We start from the raw sequence: 19,188 nt of genomic DNA on the forward strand, positions 1-19,188 counted from the left end.
AGCAGATGAGTCTGACTCCCGTCATTTGATCACAGTTAAGGAGGCACCAGTAGCATCCCGGTTTTGTTGTAAAACGCAGCAGCACCGACCTGTCCCAAACCAGACATCAGTCCAGGATCAGAAATGAGACTTAAAAACATCTACCCGTGTAATGACTAATCTAAGGTGCTCTGCAAGATCAATAATTTGGGAAAGGGGATGTAGTTCTTCCTTTTGGTGGCCTGAGAGAGACCCCTCTCGAAACAGCCTTTTTTTTTGGCGGGGGTGGGGGAGAGGATGAAATAAAGATAAAGATTTCCAATTTGATCATAAATAAGAACTGTCCGCTAGAAGCCTGTGAGTGATGACAAGTTACTCTATGTTATAACTGGTTCTTGCCTTACTGGGGCCGAGGGGTGGAGTGCCTGTGGGAGCGCCGGAGCCAGTTCCCAGCCAGCGGGCGCCCCACATGTGCAGCCCTTCCTGGTTGTCTGTGGAGATTTGCTGCTTGGCTCAGATGCTGAACGAGTCCCAGGGTAAGATAGACCAGGAAGAAAGGCCAGAAGGGTGGGACTTCGCCCAGGGAGGGTTTTTCCCTACTAAAGCCCGTTTGCTAAAAAAAAAAAAGAAAAGAAAAAGAAAGGCCAGAAGATCCACTCCCAAAACTCACTCCTTCTACCACTGGTCATGCGGATGGCCCAGCAAGGGCAGCATTTCTGAGGTTGTGTGTGGTGTCTGCGTGAACTGGGACCAACTCAAACACAGTGAAGGACAGTAGTTGCCTTAGGAGAGTTTCTTGAGCAGTCTTGCCGACAAGTCTGGCTGCCTGACGTGTGCAGGTGGTCCTGCTGGGCACCCAGCCCCCATCTCACACAGGCTGGGTTGGAATTCCAGCAACATTTTCATCAGTAATTGTCCCTGAGTTAAAAGGACCCCTTTGGCACAGTGGTTAAGCACTCAGCTCCTAAAGAGAAGGTCGGTGATGTGAACCCGCCAGCCGGGGAAGGATGGGGCACTCTGCTTCTGCGAAGATGTGCAGCCTTGGAAATCTTTGCGGCCGTTTGTGCTCTGGTCGCTGGGAGGCAGATCGCCTGGAGGCCAGGGCACTTGAGCGTGAGCTGACTGTGGATTTTGGTTCCCCTGGTTCTTCCTTACCCAGGACTGTTAGGGGAGCGAAATGTAGCATCCGCAGGTTAGAGTTTTGAGGGTCTCTTATTCTTGCCTAGTTTTGTGTTCTTTATTTGCACAATAGATTTTGGGCCTAATTCTAATAGCTGTACTTTTAAAATACTGCTGTGTTAATGTTCACAGAGGACTCTTCTATACCTCTGTTGCTTAAGCAAGTGTTTGCAAACTCCTGCTCCCCCAAAGTTTCCATGCAGTCTTCCTATTATATAGCCGGTATTTTTCTGCTGCCAAGTAGGAGGGCGTAGGGGAGGTCAGGTGAGGGTGTCTTTTGTTCTACCGAGAATGCTGTGTATATTATTGCCTCCTTCCCTGAATTGGTTGAGGTTACTTGTTTACGTAATTCCTCTGCTGCAACTCAGGACCCCTGGTGGTGCTGTGGGTTAGGCGTTGGCCTGCTAGTTTCAAGGTTAGCAGTTCAAACCCACCAGCCACTCCCCTTGGAGAGAAATGTGAAGCCGACCACACCTGTAAATATTTAACATCTCAGGAACCCTACACAGGCTTACTGAATTGGAATCAACTCAATGTTTCAAGTTTTGTTTGATATTGGTGTTACAAGTGTCAGAGATTATTATTTCGTCCAATGTAAAAAGAAGTAAATACTTTGAATATTTGGAAGAAAAAACAGCCTTCTACTCTTTGGGTGGGAGGCTTGTCACTGAGTTTGGCCAAAAAGGCAGCGGAAACAAAAGAGGCAATTCCCTGTTAGTTTAATGAGCATGTGTTGCTGCCACAGAAGCTGCCTTGCCCTAGGCTAGCCAGTGCAGACAGACTCGGGAGTATATTCCAAACACATGGAGCTACATTATTTACTTATTTTCTTGCCAATCATTTAACCCTTAGCCTCAAATCTGAAGCATTAGCACTGTTGGTCTTAATAAGCATTCTCCAGTGCAATGGCTACTCTGAACTCGCAGGCAGTATCCATGATGATGGGGTTTATTAAGGAAATTGATAGGCTACAATGCAAGAGAGAAATGCTCAGGATACAGTTGTTTACCAGGACACGGTACAGAGTTTTTTTCAGGTCAGCATATCACTCCACTGTAAGCCTCAACCCGAAGGAATTCAGCCCCAGCTCTGTGGATCAGCAAACTCGGCTCCCTGAACTAAATGCCCAGAAGCACACCGCTCAGCCCAAATGTGTGCTCAGCTCCATCCTTGGGTGAGCAAGTCCAGCTTCCCCAATTAAGTACCCAGAGGCACCCCACTCCACAAACCAGGCACCCACTCCCACCAAAAAGCATTCAGCTGTACTTGCTCTGTGGGCTGGGAAATCCTTCACTCTGGTCCATGCTCTGGCTCCTGGCTCTGCTGTTGCTCCTCTGATGGGATAGCTAGCTGTCTTCTGGATCCAGGAGGTTCTCTGCACAGAGGACACGCTGTGCTCCTGCCTCTTGCTGGCAATGAGATCATTCCCCCGGCATCACGGAGGGCTCATTTCATAGGCAGCAGGATGCCATTTCCTGGGGGAGCCTGTTCAGTTACTCACAGATGAATCCTATCAGTACCTTCAACTTCCTTCTTACCAAACAGATGCAGGAAGAGGTCATTTGATGGGAGTTGAGGACTTTGGCTAGAAGAACTGCATCGAACAATTCACTGCCCTTGAAGGGGTCTGCATCCAGTAGCACTCAGTGAGTCACTCAGGGATCGTAACATTAAATTGGAGTGGTCCGACATTTTCTATAGTAGACCAACCTTTTCCAGCGTATGCACTGCCAAATGGTAACAGTTTGCTATGTGAGGAATGTGAATAGGTGTTGAGTGGAAACAAGGTCGGAATATTTCAACAAATCTGGGAAACGCTGAAGAACACAGTGGAATGCTTGTCTTTCCAGTAGGCTGCTCTGGCTCTGGTAGCTTCACATTACGGAAAACAGGAGGGATACTGAGGGGCAGCCTTTAGCAAACTTTGAAAGGCTTCGTAAGGGTCTAGTCTAACACCGTCTTTGGGAAATGCTCCTGTGTATCAGATCGGTTTTGACTATTCAGGCATCCTAAGGGTAAGCTAAAATGTCATTCCTTTTTGGCTTCTTCATCATTGAGGTGCTTTCGTTATTTGCATTTTATTTATGTGTAGTCACTTGACTCGGTGACGCTCAAATGCAGACTATGGATATGTGATAGGAAAAAAAGCTGTGACCACAATTTTGATTTTTTGTTTGTTTGTTTCTGAATTCATAGCAGAATAGAAAGACCAACAAATAGGAGGGCTTTTGTTTTGTTTAGCCACATAATTATCTCCATCTTTCATGTTTCCTCCCTTGTAGGGAGACAACCTCTGTCTTTTAAATTCAATTTCTGCAACTCTGAAAGTGTTTCATGTCACCAGTTATTTAATGAACCCTGCTCCTCAGTAGCATTTGCTGTACTTCCTGCCAAGCCTCCTTCTTCAGGGCCATCCCAGCCCTGACAGATACCGGACAGGCAAACAACCCGCGTGTTGCTGGAAACGGCTCCCCCGACAGCTTGCCCCTCCTACCTTTTCCTATGGTAACAGTCTCCCACAATCAGAAGTTTGAATTTTGAAGAGCAAAAGGGCCATTGTGAGATCATTTAAAGTCCCTTTTACTACAAAGGCAAAGAAACCAAATTCAAAGCACTCAGTCTAAGTCTTAGATTAAAGTCAGTCTAATCTCAGAGTAGAGATTCTTAAACTTTGGTTTCTCAGAATATTGAGCTGGCTCCCCGCCCCAAACTAAAGCCCAACCCCACTGCCATCAAGTCCACTCTGGCTCCTAGTGGCCCTACATCGAGTTTCCAGTCTCGTTCATTCTTGATGCGAGCCAGCAGCCCCGTTGTTCCTCCCTCAGCGAGGCTGACCTGCTATTAGCCCGCCAGCGCTCAAACCACAGTACCACCAAGGCTGCTCTCGGCCCCCCAGAGATGCGTAAAACTCACCCCCACATTTATTTCAATCCGGAGAGCACATTCACACTCTCCTCGAAAGATAAGAAACCCACAATGGTAAAATTGCACAACCGTAGAAAAGAAAGACTGTGTGTTTCCATGTTAAAATGGCCCTGCAGTGGCAAGGTGAGATGAGTAGGGGGTGGTGACCAACAACGTGAGCTCCTCCTGTCGCCTGATTTACACCGCACCCCTTTATTTCAGCTTCCTTCTACCCAGGGCTGTGGAGCTATTAAGGGAATAGCAAGCAGGTCCCCTGGTTTTAGTCAGTAGAGGATTATGATTAGCCCGGCCCAGATACTGTTTGGGGGGGTCCATCGTGAAGACCCACGAAGAACTCTGCCGTTCTGGGTGGGGGTAAAAGTATTCACCCTTTTCTTTGTTGTGTGCTGAGTCAGAAGAGGGTCTCTTTTTAAAAACTTACAAGCCCTCTGATTACACAGAATGCACACTCTCCCCAGTACCACCCTGGGGAGTGCTTCTGGCAGTGCAGCAGAATGACCCTGTGCCCGGGGCCTGCCTTCACCCTTCACTGGCGTCTCACGGTCTTGTGTCATCTGAGGATGGCTTGCTGTTAATATCAGCATACCAGAACAAAGAAATGGAGCTGCACGATGTCCTTCTGGGCTTCTGAAAACACATAAAATAGCTATTATGATCTATAAATGCTGCCATTTCCTCATTTTATCTTGAGAATATAGCATGCAAAACCCGCATCCAGAAGCCCAGCCCCAGTCAGCATCAGCTGGCCACAGCAGCCTGAAGGAGCAGCCAGAACCTTCGGAGCAGAGCGTTTCTGCTCACGGAGGAGGAATGACTTGGAAAGGGAGAGTGGATTATCTCAACAACACAAGTAAAACTTGCTTTAAAACCCTGCCTTGGGTCATCGTCAGGCCCAACTAATGAATTTTAGTGACTTGGATTCAATTCCAGGACAACTGCAATACGCTGTTACCCTAAAGTAGTATTTTAATGTTATATTCTAGGCAGTACTTTGTGTTCAAGTGGCATTTGATACCTTCTTTGACCCTTCCAAATTCAAACAAGTTGGGCTCCCAAATAATCGGCTTGCTATTTTATATCGCCACCTAGTGGTGGAGCAAGTCATCACATTGGCAAATAAAGATGGCGCTTTTCCTGGTAGCACCATGGTTCAAACATAGTTTCGTAGCAACATCACTGGCGTGCTTGTAACCAATTTGATTAAGAAGCATTTCCAAGAAGCAAACCTTATTTTTTTAATTCCCAGTATTTTCCCTTTTGAATAGTTCGTTTGATCTTCACTAAAGGAAAGGTAGAATGCTTTGTCATATGTAAGTTTCATCCAGTGTGGTACATTTATTTTGAAATTTGCTAAAGGCCCTAGTCACAACATTGAGACATTCACTCCTTTACCATAATAATTGAGTTCATTCCTAGGACGCAGATTTTCTTTTCTTAGGGCCCACCATTACTGAAATCCCAGTTCTGGCTAGAAAAAAAATAATTTGTTTTCTTAATTGTCTCATAGCTCATTAAAATACCTAGCTATTCGTGTGTGTGTGTGTATAAATAAAAATGCATGTATGTACCCACCAGGTAGACCTGTTGACCATTAAATTAGTTTTTAAAAAGCAAGGCTGTGCTAAATAGGAAAGTTAATAACAGACACCTTACTTTGAGTTTAGGATTGTTCTTACTCAAGAGAACAAATACTAACCGTAAAAAGCTTAGCTAACTCAGAAGCTTGCCAGAAACTACAACCGTCTAAATTTGCCTTAATCTTATTAGACAAGAGTAATTGTCGAACTTTTACCTCCTAATATTAATATCTAAATGGCTCACGCTGCAGGTGGATGGAGAGCCAAGTCCTTTCCTGGCACACCAGAGAGAACCTGAGGCCAGGTGATCTCAGTAAAGAGGATGGGGCCGGGCTCAGTCAGTCCGTCACGTCAAGGTTAGCCCATCTGTAGTTCTCTTCCTGTTTTAGAAGTTTCATTGTACGGAGCTTCTTTGGCCCAGTGGTTCTCAAACTTTCTAATGCCGTGACCCTTTAATACAGTTCCTCAAGTTGCAGTGACCCCAACCATAAAATCATTTTCGTTGCTACTTCATAACTATAATTGTGCTACTATTAGGAATCTTAATGTAAATATCTGGTTTGCAGGATATATTTTCATCATAAATTAAACATCATTAAAGCATAGTGATTAATCACAAAACAATATGTAATTATATATTGTGAAATATTTATGTGTTTTCTGATGGTCTAAGGCGACCCCTGTGAAAATGTCGTTAGACCCCCCCAATGGGGTCGTGACCCATAGGTTAAGAACCGCTGGTTTGGCCCATTTGTTTTATTTTCTGGAATCTAAAGGATGATCTTTTTATGCATATAAGATGGCTAGTGCCCGTATGCCGTAGATAACCATGGCTCCACTTATATTTATAGAAGAAAAGTCAACAACAGAAAGTTCCTGCATGAGTTAGCGTATTTGCACACTGAACCAATTTGATGAAGTTGCTCCAGCTTTGGGGTGTGATTCCCATATAGTATAAGCCAACCTGAACATTAGCCGAGGCACCTAATTTTACCACAAAAACTGCATAAAATGTGCCATGCAGGTTACCCGGCGTATCCACGAGTATGTAGGGAGTAGGAAAAGCGTGACTCGGTAACGGTCCCGTCATGCGTTGTGCAGCACCCTCTTCGCATCAGGGAGGAAGTGCCCTTCAGTGCGCTCATCACTGTCAGCCCTTGGAATCATCTCGCTCTTGTTGTTAAAGTACCCTTCTTCACTTAAATTTGTAAGCCCCCTCCCCCCCATTACAGGCTTGAGGCGGAATACGGGGACACTTTGTCTTGCATGCATGTGTCTTTGCTTTGTCTGAATGAGAGGGCTCCGTCCCCTGGTGGAAGCAGCTATGAGGTGGTTCTTCGTTTTTGTTTCATTTCTGTAAATATTGGTGACTTTCAGAGACTGGAGGTGGGGATTGTGTACTCCCTCAGTCACAACCTCGCCACTGTGTATATTAAAATAGATTACGCAGTTGGCCAAATTCTGCCAAATGTACAATGATAGCAAGAACACACACACATACACACATGATAAATGCATGCATCGTGTTGTTGCTCGTGGGAAGTGACTTCATTGTAGAGCATCAAAGGGTAGTAAGTAGAGCCTGCACCATCCCCAAACCTAGCACCCATGTGGAACACAACACACTTGAGCATGCTTTATTCTCATTGACCGATCCTCTGTGTTGGTTCTAGGTAAGGCTATTTTTAGTGTTAGGTGTTCTAAATGTTGATCTTGGTTAGATTATTCCACACGTGGTCAGGCACTGCAGAGGTAGGATTTACTTTGAATCTAATGAACCCTCCCCAGAGTATAGACTAGACTTAGGTGACATACTCTATCCACAGGCATAGCACACTATTGAGACTTAACGGTTTTCAGAGTAATTGAGGGAATTGTAGAACTGGAAGGGATCGTTTATCTCATAGATGAGAATTTTAAAGTACAGAGATTAAATTGTGTGTCCAGTGTCATGGTATCATAAGGTACCAAATGGGAGAGCGATTATCTGGTAAGGCTCATCTCTCATTACTACTCCTTTTCAGAAATTCCCTGGCTCATCTTCATATTTTTCCCAATATACTTAATATAATTTTGCCAAGCTCACCAACAATTTGTTTTACTAACTTAAATGGGATCCTAATGAATAGATAATTTAAGGGAGAGTAGAGGTGTGCTTTAAAAAGTTCTTCAGATTAAAAAAAAACCAAAATCTAAATTAGCAAGGGCATTTTCCCTACCCACCCTGACTTGTCAGAATTGAGCCGATCAGATAAACACCCTGCTCCCCCTCCTGAGTTCTCGCTGCTCATCTTCCCTTCTTGTCAGGCCCCTGGGGCTCCCCTTTATGATCCTCCACTCTACCACCCAATCCCCCTTTATGGCAGAGGAAAAGCAATGGGAATTCATCACAGCTCTTCCCATCTGTGAGGAAGTGTCCCTCCCTTGGGTGGGGGATGGGGAAGTGGTGCTGGCTCCTGTGAGCACCCCTTGTCCGTGCTGCTGCTGCCACCATGAGATTGTTTGGGCCCAGGGGCGTGGAATGATGGGGAAAAAGATTAAACTGGAGGGGTGCCCTCAAATAAAAATGACAAGTTGCTGCTTAAACCAGTTCTGCACTCACGGTCTTTACTGTATTTAATTTTCAGTCTTCCTGTTTCACAACTGCCTGTAGAAGGAGAATCAATAGAAACGAACTGGTTTTGAGAAACAGGGCTTCCCAAATGCATCGTAGAGAACGAATAGATTATACTGAAACCTACCAGCGGAATACTATAGAGCCATGAGAAAGAATACGATTATGCTAATTCTGTCGTAGTTGAGTCTGTTCCAATTCATAACAACCACAAAGAACAGTAAAACTGCCCCCAGAGGGTTTCCGCACCTTTAATCTTTGCAGAAGCAGGATGCTGTGCCACGTCTTTGTCCCACAGAGGTTCTAGAGGGTTTGGACCACTGGCCTTAACTACTTAAGTACTGTACCACCAGGACTTTCTAAAACTATTCTTTATGCACTGAAATAGAATCATTTTCAAGAGTGGTTGTTAACTAACAGTGCACAGCATGTGAGGGGAAAATGCACATAGGCGTCTCTGAGGGGTACAAACAGCTAATCCTCTTGGCTTCTGACTGAAAGCTTGAAGGTGCCAGTCACCATAGAGGCACGTTGGAAAAAATCCTGGTTCTCTAGCTCTAAATTAAATATAGATATAGTCAGCCATTGAGAGCCCAGTTCTACTTTGTCACATGTCACAAGGTGTCCTTATGGACTTGAGAGCACTCTCTTGTTTAGTGTACATCGGCTTACGCTTGGATGTACAGAAGGTAATTCTAGGGATTTGGAAGACATTGGTCACTGCTTGGCTCTGAAAAGAACGCTGGAAATTAAGCTGCGAGTGTGGGGAGAGACGGCGAGACAAACCAATAACATTTAGCACCATTTGCTGTTACTGTTCACTGTGGTAGACCAGTCTGCTGTAAGAGCCAAGCCCCAAACTAAACCCACTCTCGTTGAGTTGATTTTGGTGCTTAGGGTTTCTGAGACTGAAGGAGTCGGCAGCCTTTTCTTTCTGCCACGGAGTTACCGCTGAACTTGAACCACCAACCTTGTGGTTCACAGCCCAGCGCTTGACCTATTGGTCCACCAAGGGTTTCAGCGTCTGCTGTACAGACACTTATGATCAGCCTGGCGGCACCTAAGAAGGACAGCGAGGAAAGTGGTAGCAGATGTGGCCTGCGTTTCATTTCAAGGGTTGCTGACCTTCGGAGACCTCGCTCTCTCTCCAGACTAAATGCTGTGGGCACCTCTGGCCCGGAACTAGGCAGCGTCCATTAACAGCAGCCAGTCCCCTGAGTTCTTCCACTCTTTGAATGGCATGTTCGTCAGTTCCATCGTGAACTTCAGAAATTCAGCTGAGGGCTAGTATTTGAACCCAAAAGACTACACTTTGCAGTCTGGCCCAGACTACCTGCACTAGAAAACACGTATGTATGTGTGTATGTATGTATGTACATATGTATATTTGTATTTTTTTAAGGTCCACTTGTATGCCACTCCCAGTCCCTTTCAAATTATCTTAGGTGTGTATTTTTTAACCCCAGGCTGATTCATCTAAATAAGGTCGATCCACATGCCCCAAACGAAATGCTGTATGGACGAATGGGCTACATCTACGCGCTGCTTTTTGTGAATAAGCACTTCGGAGAGGAGAAGATTTCTCAAAGCCATATTCAGCAGGTACCGCGGGTCTGTGATCTGTTTGAAGTAGTGTCTGCTCCCTTAGCAGGAAAGTGTGTCTTAACCTCAGCACATCAGGCACGGCCAAAGGGCCAGCAGTGTCCCCCCGCCTCCGCCCTCAGCCCCCCCCCCCAGGACTGATGAACGGCCGGGTGAGAGGGAGAGCTGAGTTAGCAGCCCCACCTGCTCAGATGGAGGGCTTGTAGACCCCTGTGGAAGACAATCCATGTGACATTTCTCCTCCGAGATGCACGGCCTCCTTTGGTGCCTGAAGGAGCTACCCTCTGCTTTGACAGGTTCACCAGGACCCGTGCTTGCCTCTTTCTGGCAGAGTACATCTGCGCCCACTTCTCTGAGTGCAGGTTCCAGGACTGCCACTTGGTATCTAGTTCGGGCTCCTCCCCAGAGCAGACAGTCCCTCGCCCCCCTCGGGAACGTTTCTGTCGTGGTCCTCATGATGTGGGGACGGTTTCCTCCCTGTAGGTTTGTGAAACAGTTTTAGCCTCTGGAGAAAACCTGGCTAGAAAGAGGAACTTCACGCCGAGGACCCCACTGATGTATGAGTGGTACCAGGAATATTATGTGGGGGCTGCGCATGGCCTGGCGGGTATCTACTACTTCCTGATGCAGGTAAGGCTTTGAAACGTGCTTCCTGGGGTACTGTCTTAGATGAGAAGAGAAGTGTTGTGGTTCCACTCTGACAAGCCTTGTGGTAACCTTGCTAGAGGTCAACGGAGGTCACGCTTCCGAGTGTGCGCTGCAAAGCGTAGAAACCTAGATCAAGCCTCTGCACTCTGCGGTGACACTTAGTTTGTAGCTGACCGTTGGGTCTACGTACCGAGTGGCATCTGTGCAGACCAGAGAACTTTGGCCTAGAATTCTGTAGGAAGTGCCTCCTGTTCTTTTGTTCGCTCTCAGCAAATGCCTGGAATTGAGATTATTATTCCTCATTATGTGGTACCACCCATTGAAGCCTACTCCAGGAGAAGAAAACAAAATCAATAGGAAACAAATGAGCATTTGTTGCCTCGGGCTGGCGTAGAGAGCAAATCGGAGGGGGCCTGCAATGGATTTTGTGTAACTTCCCTGAAAAATAGCTGAATTTGCTATAACCAATAGTTCTTAGGGTCGAATACTATTGGGAGACATCAACTAAAGGCAGGTAGACTAAGGACAAATAGAATTCACTGCAGCAAGCATAACTTAGAAGTGGCAGGCAGAAGATAACTTCTCACAAGAGCATCGTTTAAGGAGCTTACTAAGCTCTCTCTACAGAGGAATTGGCACTTAAGAATAAGAATCCATGGGACGAGAGCGGGAGGCGTCGAGATGGCAGCGTGGTTACACACACTGTGCTGCTGCCCCTCTGCAGCCAACACCTGAGAGACTAGTGAAAGGCAGGCGACAGAGCTGGAGCTTTGAACGTCCAGCGGAAGGAAGTATAAAGAAGGGAATAAAAATAAAAGTATAAAGAGGAATCGAACCCTGAATGGAAGAAGAAATTCAAAGAACACCACAAACAAGGAATGACAGGGAGCAGGGGACTCTGCCAGCAGTGCCAGCTCCGCGTGGCCATCGGGCGAGCACCAGTGGTGACCTCGCGAGGAGCCCAGGAAGGCAGCCTCGCAGCGCCCCCAAAGACAGACTCGGACACGGGCGCAGAGGGACACAAGGGGAGTGGGGCATGATCTGGACCCAAGGAGAGGAAGCAGGGGAAGGGAGGCAGAGAGCTCCCGGAACCTGGCGCACACATGAAGGAAGCCAGGGTCCCGGGCAGGAACACAGACCGCAGGTGGGTGGTGCACGTGAAGGAGGTTCCCCACCAGTGATCGTGCTGCCGCACAGGGGCCCTCCAGCTGCTCCCTGACCTGACATGCAGCAGCGACTTTATGCTCTGTGTACTTGCCCTCGGACACCCACCCCAACCCCAGCCTGACAAGAGGCGACAACCACCCTCCTGCGCACTCACGCTCACTTTTGAGCCCCAATCCAGTGAGCAATGGTGACCATGCCCCCACCCACCCCTAGCCACCTCTCCCAGCAAGTGACCTTGATGGTGCTCCTGCTGGCCTGAGAACCATCTAGCCCTGCCCGCCATCTAGCCCTTCCCGCCAACCTGGTAAGCAATAGAAAGCACCCCCACCACACACCCTGCTGATGGACTCAGTGCCCCTACACACAAGCCACCCGCCCCAGCCCACAAATCCAGCAAGGGGGAACAGCTCCCAAGGCATGCTCACCACACAACACTGCCCCGCCCAGTGGGTGAGTGGCATTCCCCCGCCCCCCAACAAGAGGCAGCAGCCTGTCCTCAGCCACCCTGAGCAACCAGCCGACAGTCCCCAGCTCACACTGCCCACTGCTGCCTGGCCCTCCACAGACAGCACAAGCATGCTGGCACCGCCAGACCGTGTTACTGGAGGGTAACCAAAAGAGAAAATGTAACAAAATAAGAAGAAGATCAGAAAGTCTTAGTAAAAACAAAATCAACAGCATTAAAGTAATGGAAAAGCAATTCACTAGCAAAACGAGCACAGAAAATTAAGTTGAACAAAGTACCACACATACAAATAGGCCGGGCGGGGGAGGGGGGCAGGGGTGCACTTGGCAAAATTATAGCAGTAAATCTATATACTTATTGATAATCACACCAAATGTTAAATGGTTTAAATGGAGTAAAAAGGGCAAAATCGGATTTAAACTAAATGACCCATTTATATATTGTCCATAAGATACATGTCAATAATAAGCTAAAAATCAGAGATCGGGTGACAGTACTGATTTCTGATACAGCACTTTAAGGGAACAACGAGACAAGGCGGCCATTTTTAAAGGGGGACCATCAAAATGTGTATGGGAATTCTTCATTTAATTCTATTTGTCTATGGTCTTTTTGAAGCTGTGTAGTATAATGATTAAAGGGCCATTTGACCAAGACACGGCCCTAATAAATATGCACCCAGTGAAAGAGCCCTGAAATGCATAGTTCAAACTTGAGAATTGAAAAGAGAAATAGATCACTTCATAATTACAATAGGAGACATCAGTACATCCCTGTTGACAAAAGAAATAGAAATAAATTCAATAAAGATACGGAAGAGCTTAACACAATACCAGCTTGATCTCATAGATATATACAGACCACCCAACAACAGCATAGTGTGCATTCTTTACTTAACATACATAAACACCTCACCAAAAAATATAAGAAATCCGATTTAAAAAGGGGCAGTGGACATGAATTGATTCGTTATCAAAGAAGACTTCCAGATAGCTATGAAAAATGCCGCCATAAGCCATCCAGGCCAAACACGCTCATCGTGACCCTTAAGCATTTTTTACAGCAGAAGAATGCCTCATCTTTCTTCTGCACAGAGACTGGTGGGTTTGAACTGCTGACCTTGTGGTTAGCACCTGACCATGCCACCAGGCCTCCTTCATTAGCCATTAGACCACCGGTTCTCAACCTTCCTGATGCTGTGACCCTTTCATACAGTTTCTCATGTGGTGGTGACGCCCCTCCCCCCCAACCATAAAATTATTTTCGTTGCTACTTCATAACTGTCATTTTGCTACTGTTATGAATCGGGTGATCAACCCACAGGTTGAGAACCACTGCATTAGAGGGAGGCGAATTAAAACTACAGTGAGATCCCATCTCATCTCGGCAACAGTGACACAGCAGAAAAACAGTAACAAAGGCTGGAGAGGCTGTTAGATTGGACTGAAAAATCGTGTAGCCACTGTGGAAAATGCTATGTGGTGCTTCCTTGAAGGGTTGGAACTAGAGTACACGATCCAGCAGCCCCAATCCTAGGTGCCTATATCCGAGGTAGCAACGAGCTGTGACATGAATGGACAGGTGCACTCGTGTTTATCATTCACAATTGCAAAAAAAAATATGAAGCAACCTATATGTCCATCAGTGGAAAAGTAAATAAACTATGGTACATGCAGGCGGCAGAAAGACTGGACTCTGCTCCCATATATAGTTCCAGTGTCGGAAACCCACAGGAGGGTCTCTATTGAGTCACCCCTGACTCCATGGCAGTGGGCCGGGTTGGGTTGGGTTGGGTTGGCACATCCAGACAGTATTAGCACAATGCAACCAACAGGAATAATGGACCCCACAACACAGTTCACAGCATGGACGCACCTGGAGGGCATTAGTGCTCTGAGTGAGACATGTGCTAAAAGAATGTTCAGAATAGATCACTGTCGTTTGAAAAGCAGGAGTAGGTTTACACGTAGAAAGAAACATTCTTTGTTGGTTACCAAGGGTGGAGATGGGAGGGGGCATTGAGAATCACTAATTGGATAGTAGACAAGCGGGGATTCTGGTGAAGGGATAGGCAATATACAATATGGGGAACTCAGCAGAGATTGGCCAAGGGAAGGGAGACACTGAGAAGCACCTAAGAATAAAGGACAACAGGGGTGAATACTTTAACATGTACAGCCTAACAGCAGTGATGACAAACTAACTTGTGAGCAAATACCAGGGAAATATATACCATATATACTTGAATATAAGCCAACCCGAGTATAAGCCGAGGTACCTATTATTACTTGGGAAAGCAGAAAAACTGATTGACTCTAGTATAAGCCTAGGGTGGGAAATGCAGGATGTGAATTAACACAGAGACCAGAGGGGAGAGACAGAGCGCAGCCACAGACACATCCTTACCAGTTCAGCTGCCAGCATCAGTGAGTCACTACGGGTGCTTCTGTGAATTGGAGCCGTCCACATCATAGGACGGCTCTGATTGGTTAGGTGTGAGTAAACAAACATTCAAAGCCCTGCAGTGTCAGCGGGGCTTTGAATGAACAGTGGAGGAACGGCAATCACCCGCGAGATGTTACACCTCTCTGGAGTACCACTGACCCGTGTGTAAGCTGAGCCTCAGTTTTTCAGCACATTTTTTGTGCAAAAAACTCGGCTTATACACGAGTATATACAGTATGCTAAATAGGTGAGGGGGGCCAACAATGGTTGTTACATACGCACCCGTAATTGCTGTCTGACCAATCCAGTTTGACCACTTTAAATAGAATACATGGGGGTCGCAGTTATAGAAACTACTAAGACATTGGGACCGAAGTAGTGACTTGAAGGCTTAAGACCACCTCAATCCATTGGCAAAACACAATTCAGAAAGATTGTGTTCTACATGTAGTTTGGTGAGTAGTATCCAGGGTCTTAAAAACTTGGAACAAAGGTGAAGAAAGAAAAGTGGAGACTTACGGAAGCCTGAGTCTCCTCTAATAACTTGAGACCAGAAGATCTAGATGGTGCCCAGCTCTGACCTCCGGACACTGACTAGGACCACAGTAGAAGGTCCTGGTTAAAGTGGATAAAAAATGTGTAACAAGATTTATATTAAAAAAAACAAAAAGGCCAAACTTATCTGAAAGAGAGTAGAGGAACCTCCAAGACAATTGCCCTGAGATAACCTCCTACCTTGAAACTAGATTCACTCCCAGAGGCCACCTTCCAGGCAGGTAGCAGATGGGCATATAAAGTACCCGGAGCATCAGTGCACACTGCACTCCTTAAAATCGTCAACTCTGAAACCAAAAGGGCCCCCTGTTCCCCGAACTGCAGGGGAGAAGGCAGCGAGGGCCGTGAAAGGAGGTGAATGGAAATGGGCACTCCGGGAGGACCTGCCGCGAGTGCCAACACCGGGGGACTGGCAACCAATGTCACAGAACTGTCAATGTGTCGATTATTGATTGGAAAACTAATTTACGTGTAAAATTTCACCAAATGCAAAATAAAATACATGGTTTTAAGTTTTCCAAAGCAGCAGAGGTGTCCCCTCCATTTCCTACGTCAGAACACGGCAGAAAGAACCTTGTTCAATTAGCATGTTCCATGTACGTCCTCGGCTATACACTACTACCGACTTGGTTAGTAGCTACTTATAGAAAGAATTAATGTCAGACCACCCACAGCCATGAACAGAGAGGCTAACACTGAAAACTTTAAGATTATTGTCACTGTGGGATGTGACGTCACATTTCAAGCACTGGTGTCAGTAAGAGACCCACCATGATACGTATTCATGCCACACTTCTCAATTAGAACGCTTGGAGTTTGGGTTTCTGACAAGTTGGATTTAAATCTCTTGTTTTCTGGCACGATCCTTCAGTGCCTCTTTATTTTTCAAAGTAAATGCTGATTCTTGGGTATTGAGGACAGGAGAGTTTATTTCTTTTAAAGTTTCAAGGGTGAGTTGGAATCGGACATGTGTACCTGATGGCCTCGCCGTCCTGACCTCACACGGAAACAGCATCAGGAAACATCTTGGCCTGCGTCTTTTTATTAGCTGGAATAAGGACTCTGAGACCTGAGTATTGGTTTTTCCATTTGCAAATTATTAGCTATTTGACATTATTTCATTTTTACCCCCAAAAGCCGATTATTACAGAAGGCATCTATGAATAAAACAAAACATTCCCTTTAGGCTATGCAGGATATTGAGGAGAATGTACTCATTCGACTCTCCTGTGTACCCTGAGCTTGAACAGGGTTCTTCTGGGTGAAGTTGAGTCCGTGTCCCTAAAGAACTTAGTGCACATTCCGTAGGGAAATCACTCCATGTATGTGTGTAGATAAGCGCGAATACTGAAAAGGAACATAGTACACAGACTACATCCATGGCCCCCAAGAGTTAACTGAGCTGAATTCTAATGTGTTCCATTCTTTGAAGCCGTAAAATGAAATCACAAAATATGGAACTGAAACATCCAGTAGGTGGAATGACTTCCCATGCCTTTGGGTGATGCATTATTGGCCTAGGACCTCATTCCTGAGGTCCTAAGAAGGTCTGTTTGCTTGAGTAGAACTAATAGCCCTTTCTCTTTTGTAGCCCAGCCTGCAAGTGAGCCAGGCGAACTTACATACGTTGGTCAAGCCCAGTGTAGACTACGTCTGCCGGCTGAAATTCCCGTCTGGCAATTATCCTCCATGTGTGGACGACAGTCGAGATCTGCTTGTCCATTGGTGCCACGGTGCCCCCGGAGTGATCTACATGCTCATCCAGGCCTACAAGGTACTGTGTACTCTCGTGCTTAAGGAGTAAATTATAAAACGCAATACAGGGGTGTCACATAGACTAATCTTACAAATTATTCTTAAAAGAGCAATAAATAAATCACCTGTTGGGCCGAAGGTCACCTTGAAAGTGGATTAAAATTCATTTTTGCCATATCCATCTGCACCACACATGGACATCATACATATCTCAGACTGGGGAGAGTGCCTCACTGACAGTGTAGCCAAGGTGGCAGGTACATTTTAAGTATGCCCAAAGCAGGATTGAAAATAGAAAGAAAACCACTTCTTTGGTGCCCTAGTGGCCAAATCTGCAACTACAGATCTACAAGTTATCAATAGGCACTAGCATCCAGTGACCTAAATCAACTTTTAGAATCTCAAACTCTGTATTCTGGGAAGTTGGGTCTCATAGAAATACTGGGAACTTTTTTTGTTTGCTTGTTTGTTTTAGAAATACTGTTTAAAAGTAAGAAGCAACTACTTGCTCTGGTCATACTCTCAAGCCTATTAACTCTTAACCAGAGTTAAGAATTAAAGTAAGAAGGCTTCATTCTATTCTTAACGATGCTTAGCATTAAAAGTATCCACGCGAGACTCACTCTCAAGTCTGTGCTCAATATTTAGGGATCAGCAAAAGATTTGCAAAGGCACCTCTACTTTTTGACAAAGTGCCGTTTTTACTGTCAATTTGCACATAAATACATGACTGACTACCTTCTCCGCGGTGTAAAGACGTGTAGGGAAAAACATCACTGTTAGCAAAGAAAATAACTTGTATTCTTGGTCGAGCAACTAATGATAGGCTTCCAGGTAAATCATTGCCACTTACTAACACTCACTATACAAACACACCCAAAATTTATTCTGTACAGACAAGGCCATGCCTATTTTAAAAACAAAAACCAAGCAAAACTGGTGATTTTGATATAACTTGTTGTCACCAGGATAATATATCTCTCTGTCACTCACTTTCTCTTTTACCAAGCTCCCTTCCTCTCCTCCTTTCCGTAGCATAACACCACCCACCCCGCCGCCTGCCCTTCTGATCGCAGGAAAGCCTCTCACTAAAACCTTCTTTGTTATCCCTCATGACAAAGCAGACGCTCCCTCACTCCTGCAGGTATTCAAAGAAGAACAGTATCTCAGTGATGCCTACCAGTGTGCGGAGGTGATCTGGCGGTATGGCTTGCTGAAGAAAGGGTACGGGCTGTGCCATGGCGTCGCGGGGAATGCCTACGCCTTCCTGGCCTTGTACAACCTCACGCAGGATATGAAGTACCTGTACAGAGCCTGTAAGGTGAGCGCGAGAGCTGCCAGAGAGAGGCCTTGATGATGGTCCACTTCATCAGGCCTTTTTTTTCCCTTAGCCACAACAGTACAGATAAACCATTTTTAAGAATAACCTTCAAAAGCCATTGGATTAAATTATCTTTTTATTTTTGAAGGACCTAATTCTACTCAGCAGTCCCTGTGGGCAGAGGCGGAGTGGGGCGGGAAGGGAAGGAAACATGGCTGTTTCCCTGTCTTTGAGAGCCTTGTTGCTAGGTGGCCCACGGAACGCAGTCCGTTCCTCCCTTCCTGAATACTCCCCTTCGGATCGTCCTTTGCTCTCTATAAAGCCTCTTCACCATTTTCGTCTGGCTTCCGGAATAATGGGACACTGAAGGAATGTGTGTTAAGGCTTCGGGGATTTAGGTCTAAAGTGTCATGTGGTTTAACCTGCCCTCCTTTTCAGTTTGCTGAGTGGTGCTTGGATTACGGCGAGCACGGCTGCAGGACACCGGACACCCCCTTCTCCCTCTTTGAAGGTACTCTTCACACGTGGCAGGGTCGCCTCGTGATGGTGGGGGTGCTGTCTCCTTCCCTACCTAGTAGTTAGGGCCCTTGAGTTTGAGTTTCCCCCACAAATTCATTTCGTAGTTCCTTCTTTATTCCCTGAGGTAGTAAGCACTAAAAACGAACTCGAGCACTACCACAGCCCCAGCTGGGATTCACACTGGCCACTCCCACGGTGAGCATTCTGTCGAGGCGACTGGGAGTCACCTCAGCACGGGCCTTAGGAGCCTAATGTCACCGAGGTGGAGACTGAGGGTCCGAGGTAAGTGAGCGTGGTGAGGAGGTTCACACATGGTAAGAGCAGGGCTCTGGCAAGCTGCCGGTTCCCTGCCCACTGTCACCTGCCCGCACAGAGAAGCAGGACACCTCAGGAGTGATGTGACACTAACGTTGAATTACAACATAGATAGGTATAG

General features: G+C 46.2%; 1 protein-coding gene across 2 annotated transcripts in view; it reads left to right on the forward strand.

The window, feature by feature from the left end:
* LANCL1 (LanC like glutathione S-transferase 1) overlaps positions 1-19,188 on the forward strand; it is a 44,888-nt gene that overhangs the window by 22,644 nt on the left and 3,056 nt on the right. For both annotated transcript variants that reach the window (XM_075529021.1, XM_075529020.1), the window contains exons 5-9: positions 9,741-9,876; positions 10,360-10,506; positions 16,749-16,931; positions 18,057-18,233; positions 18,672-18,744. In XM_075529021.1, coding sequence (XP_075385136.1) covers positions 9,741-9,876; positions 10,360-10,506; positions 16,749-16,931; positions 18,057-18,233; positions 18,672-18,744 — 716 coding nt within the window. The remainder of the gene's footprint in view (positions 1-9,740; positions 9,877-10,359; positions 10,507-16,748; positions 16,932-18,056; positions 18,234-18,671; positions 18,745-19,188) is intronic.

This window comes from Tenrec ecaudatus, chromosome 13 (genome assembly GCF_050624435.1).
Source record: "Tenrec ecaudatus isolate mTenEca1 chromosome 13, mTenEca1.hap1, whole genome shotgun sequence".
Taxonomy (NCBI): Eukaryota; Metazoa; Chordata; class Mammalia; order Afrosoricida; family Tenrecidae; genus Tenrec; species Tenrec ecaudatus.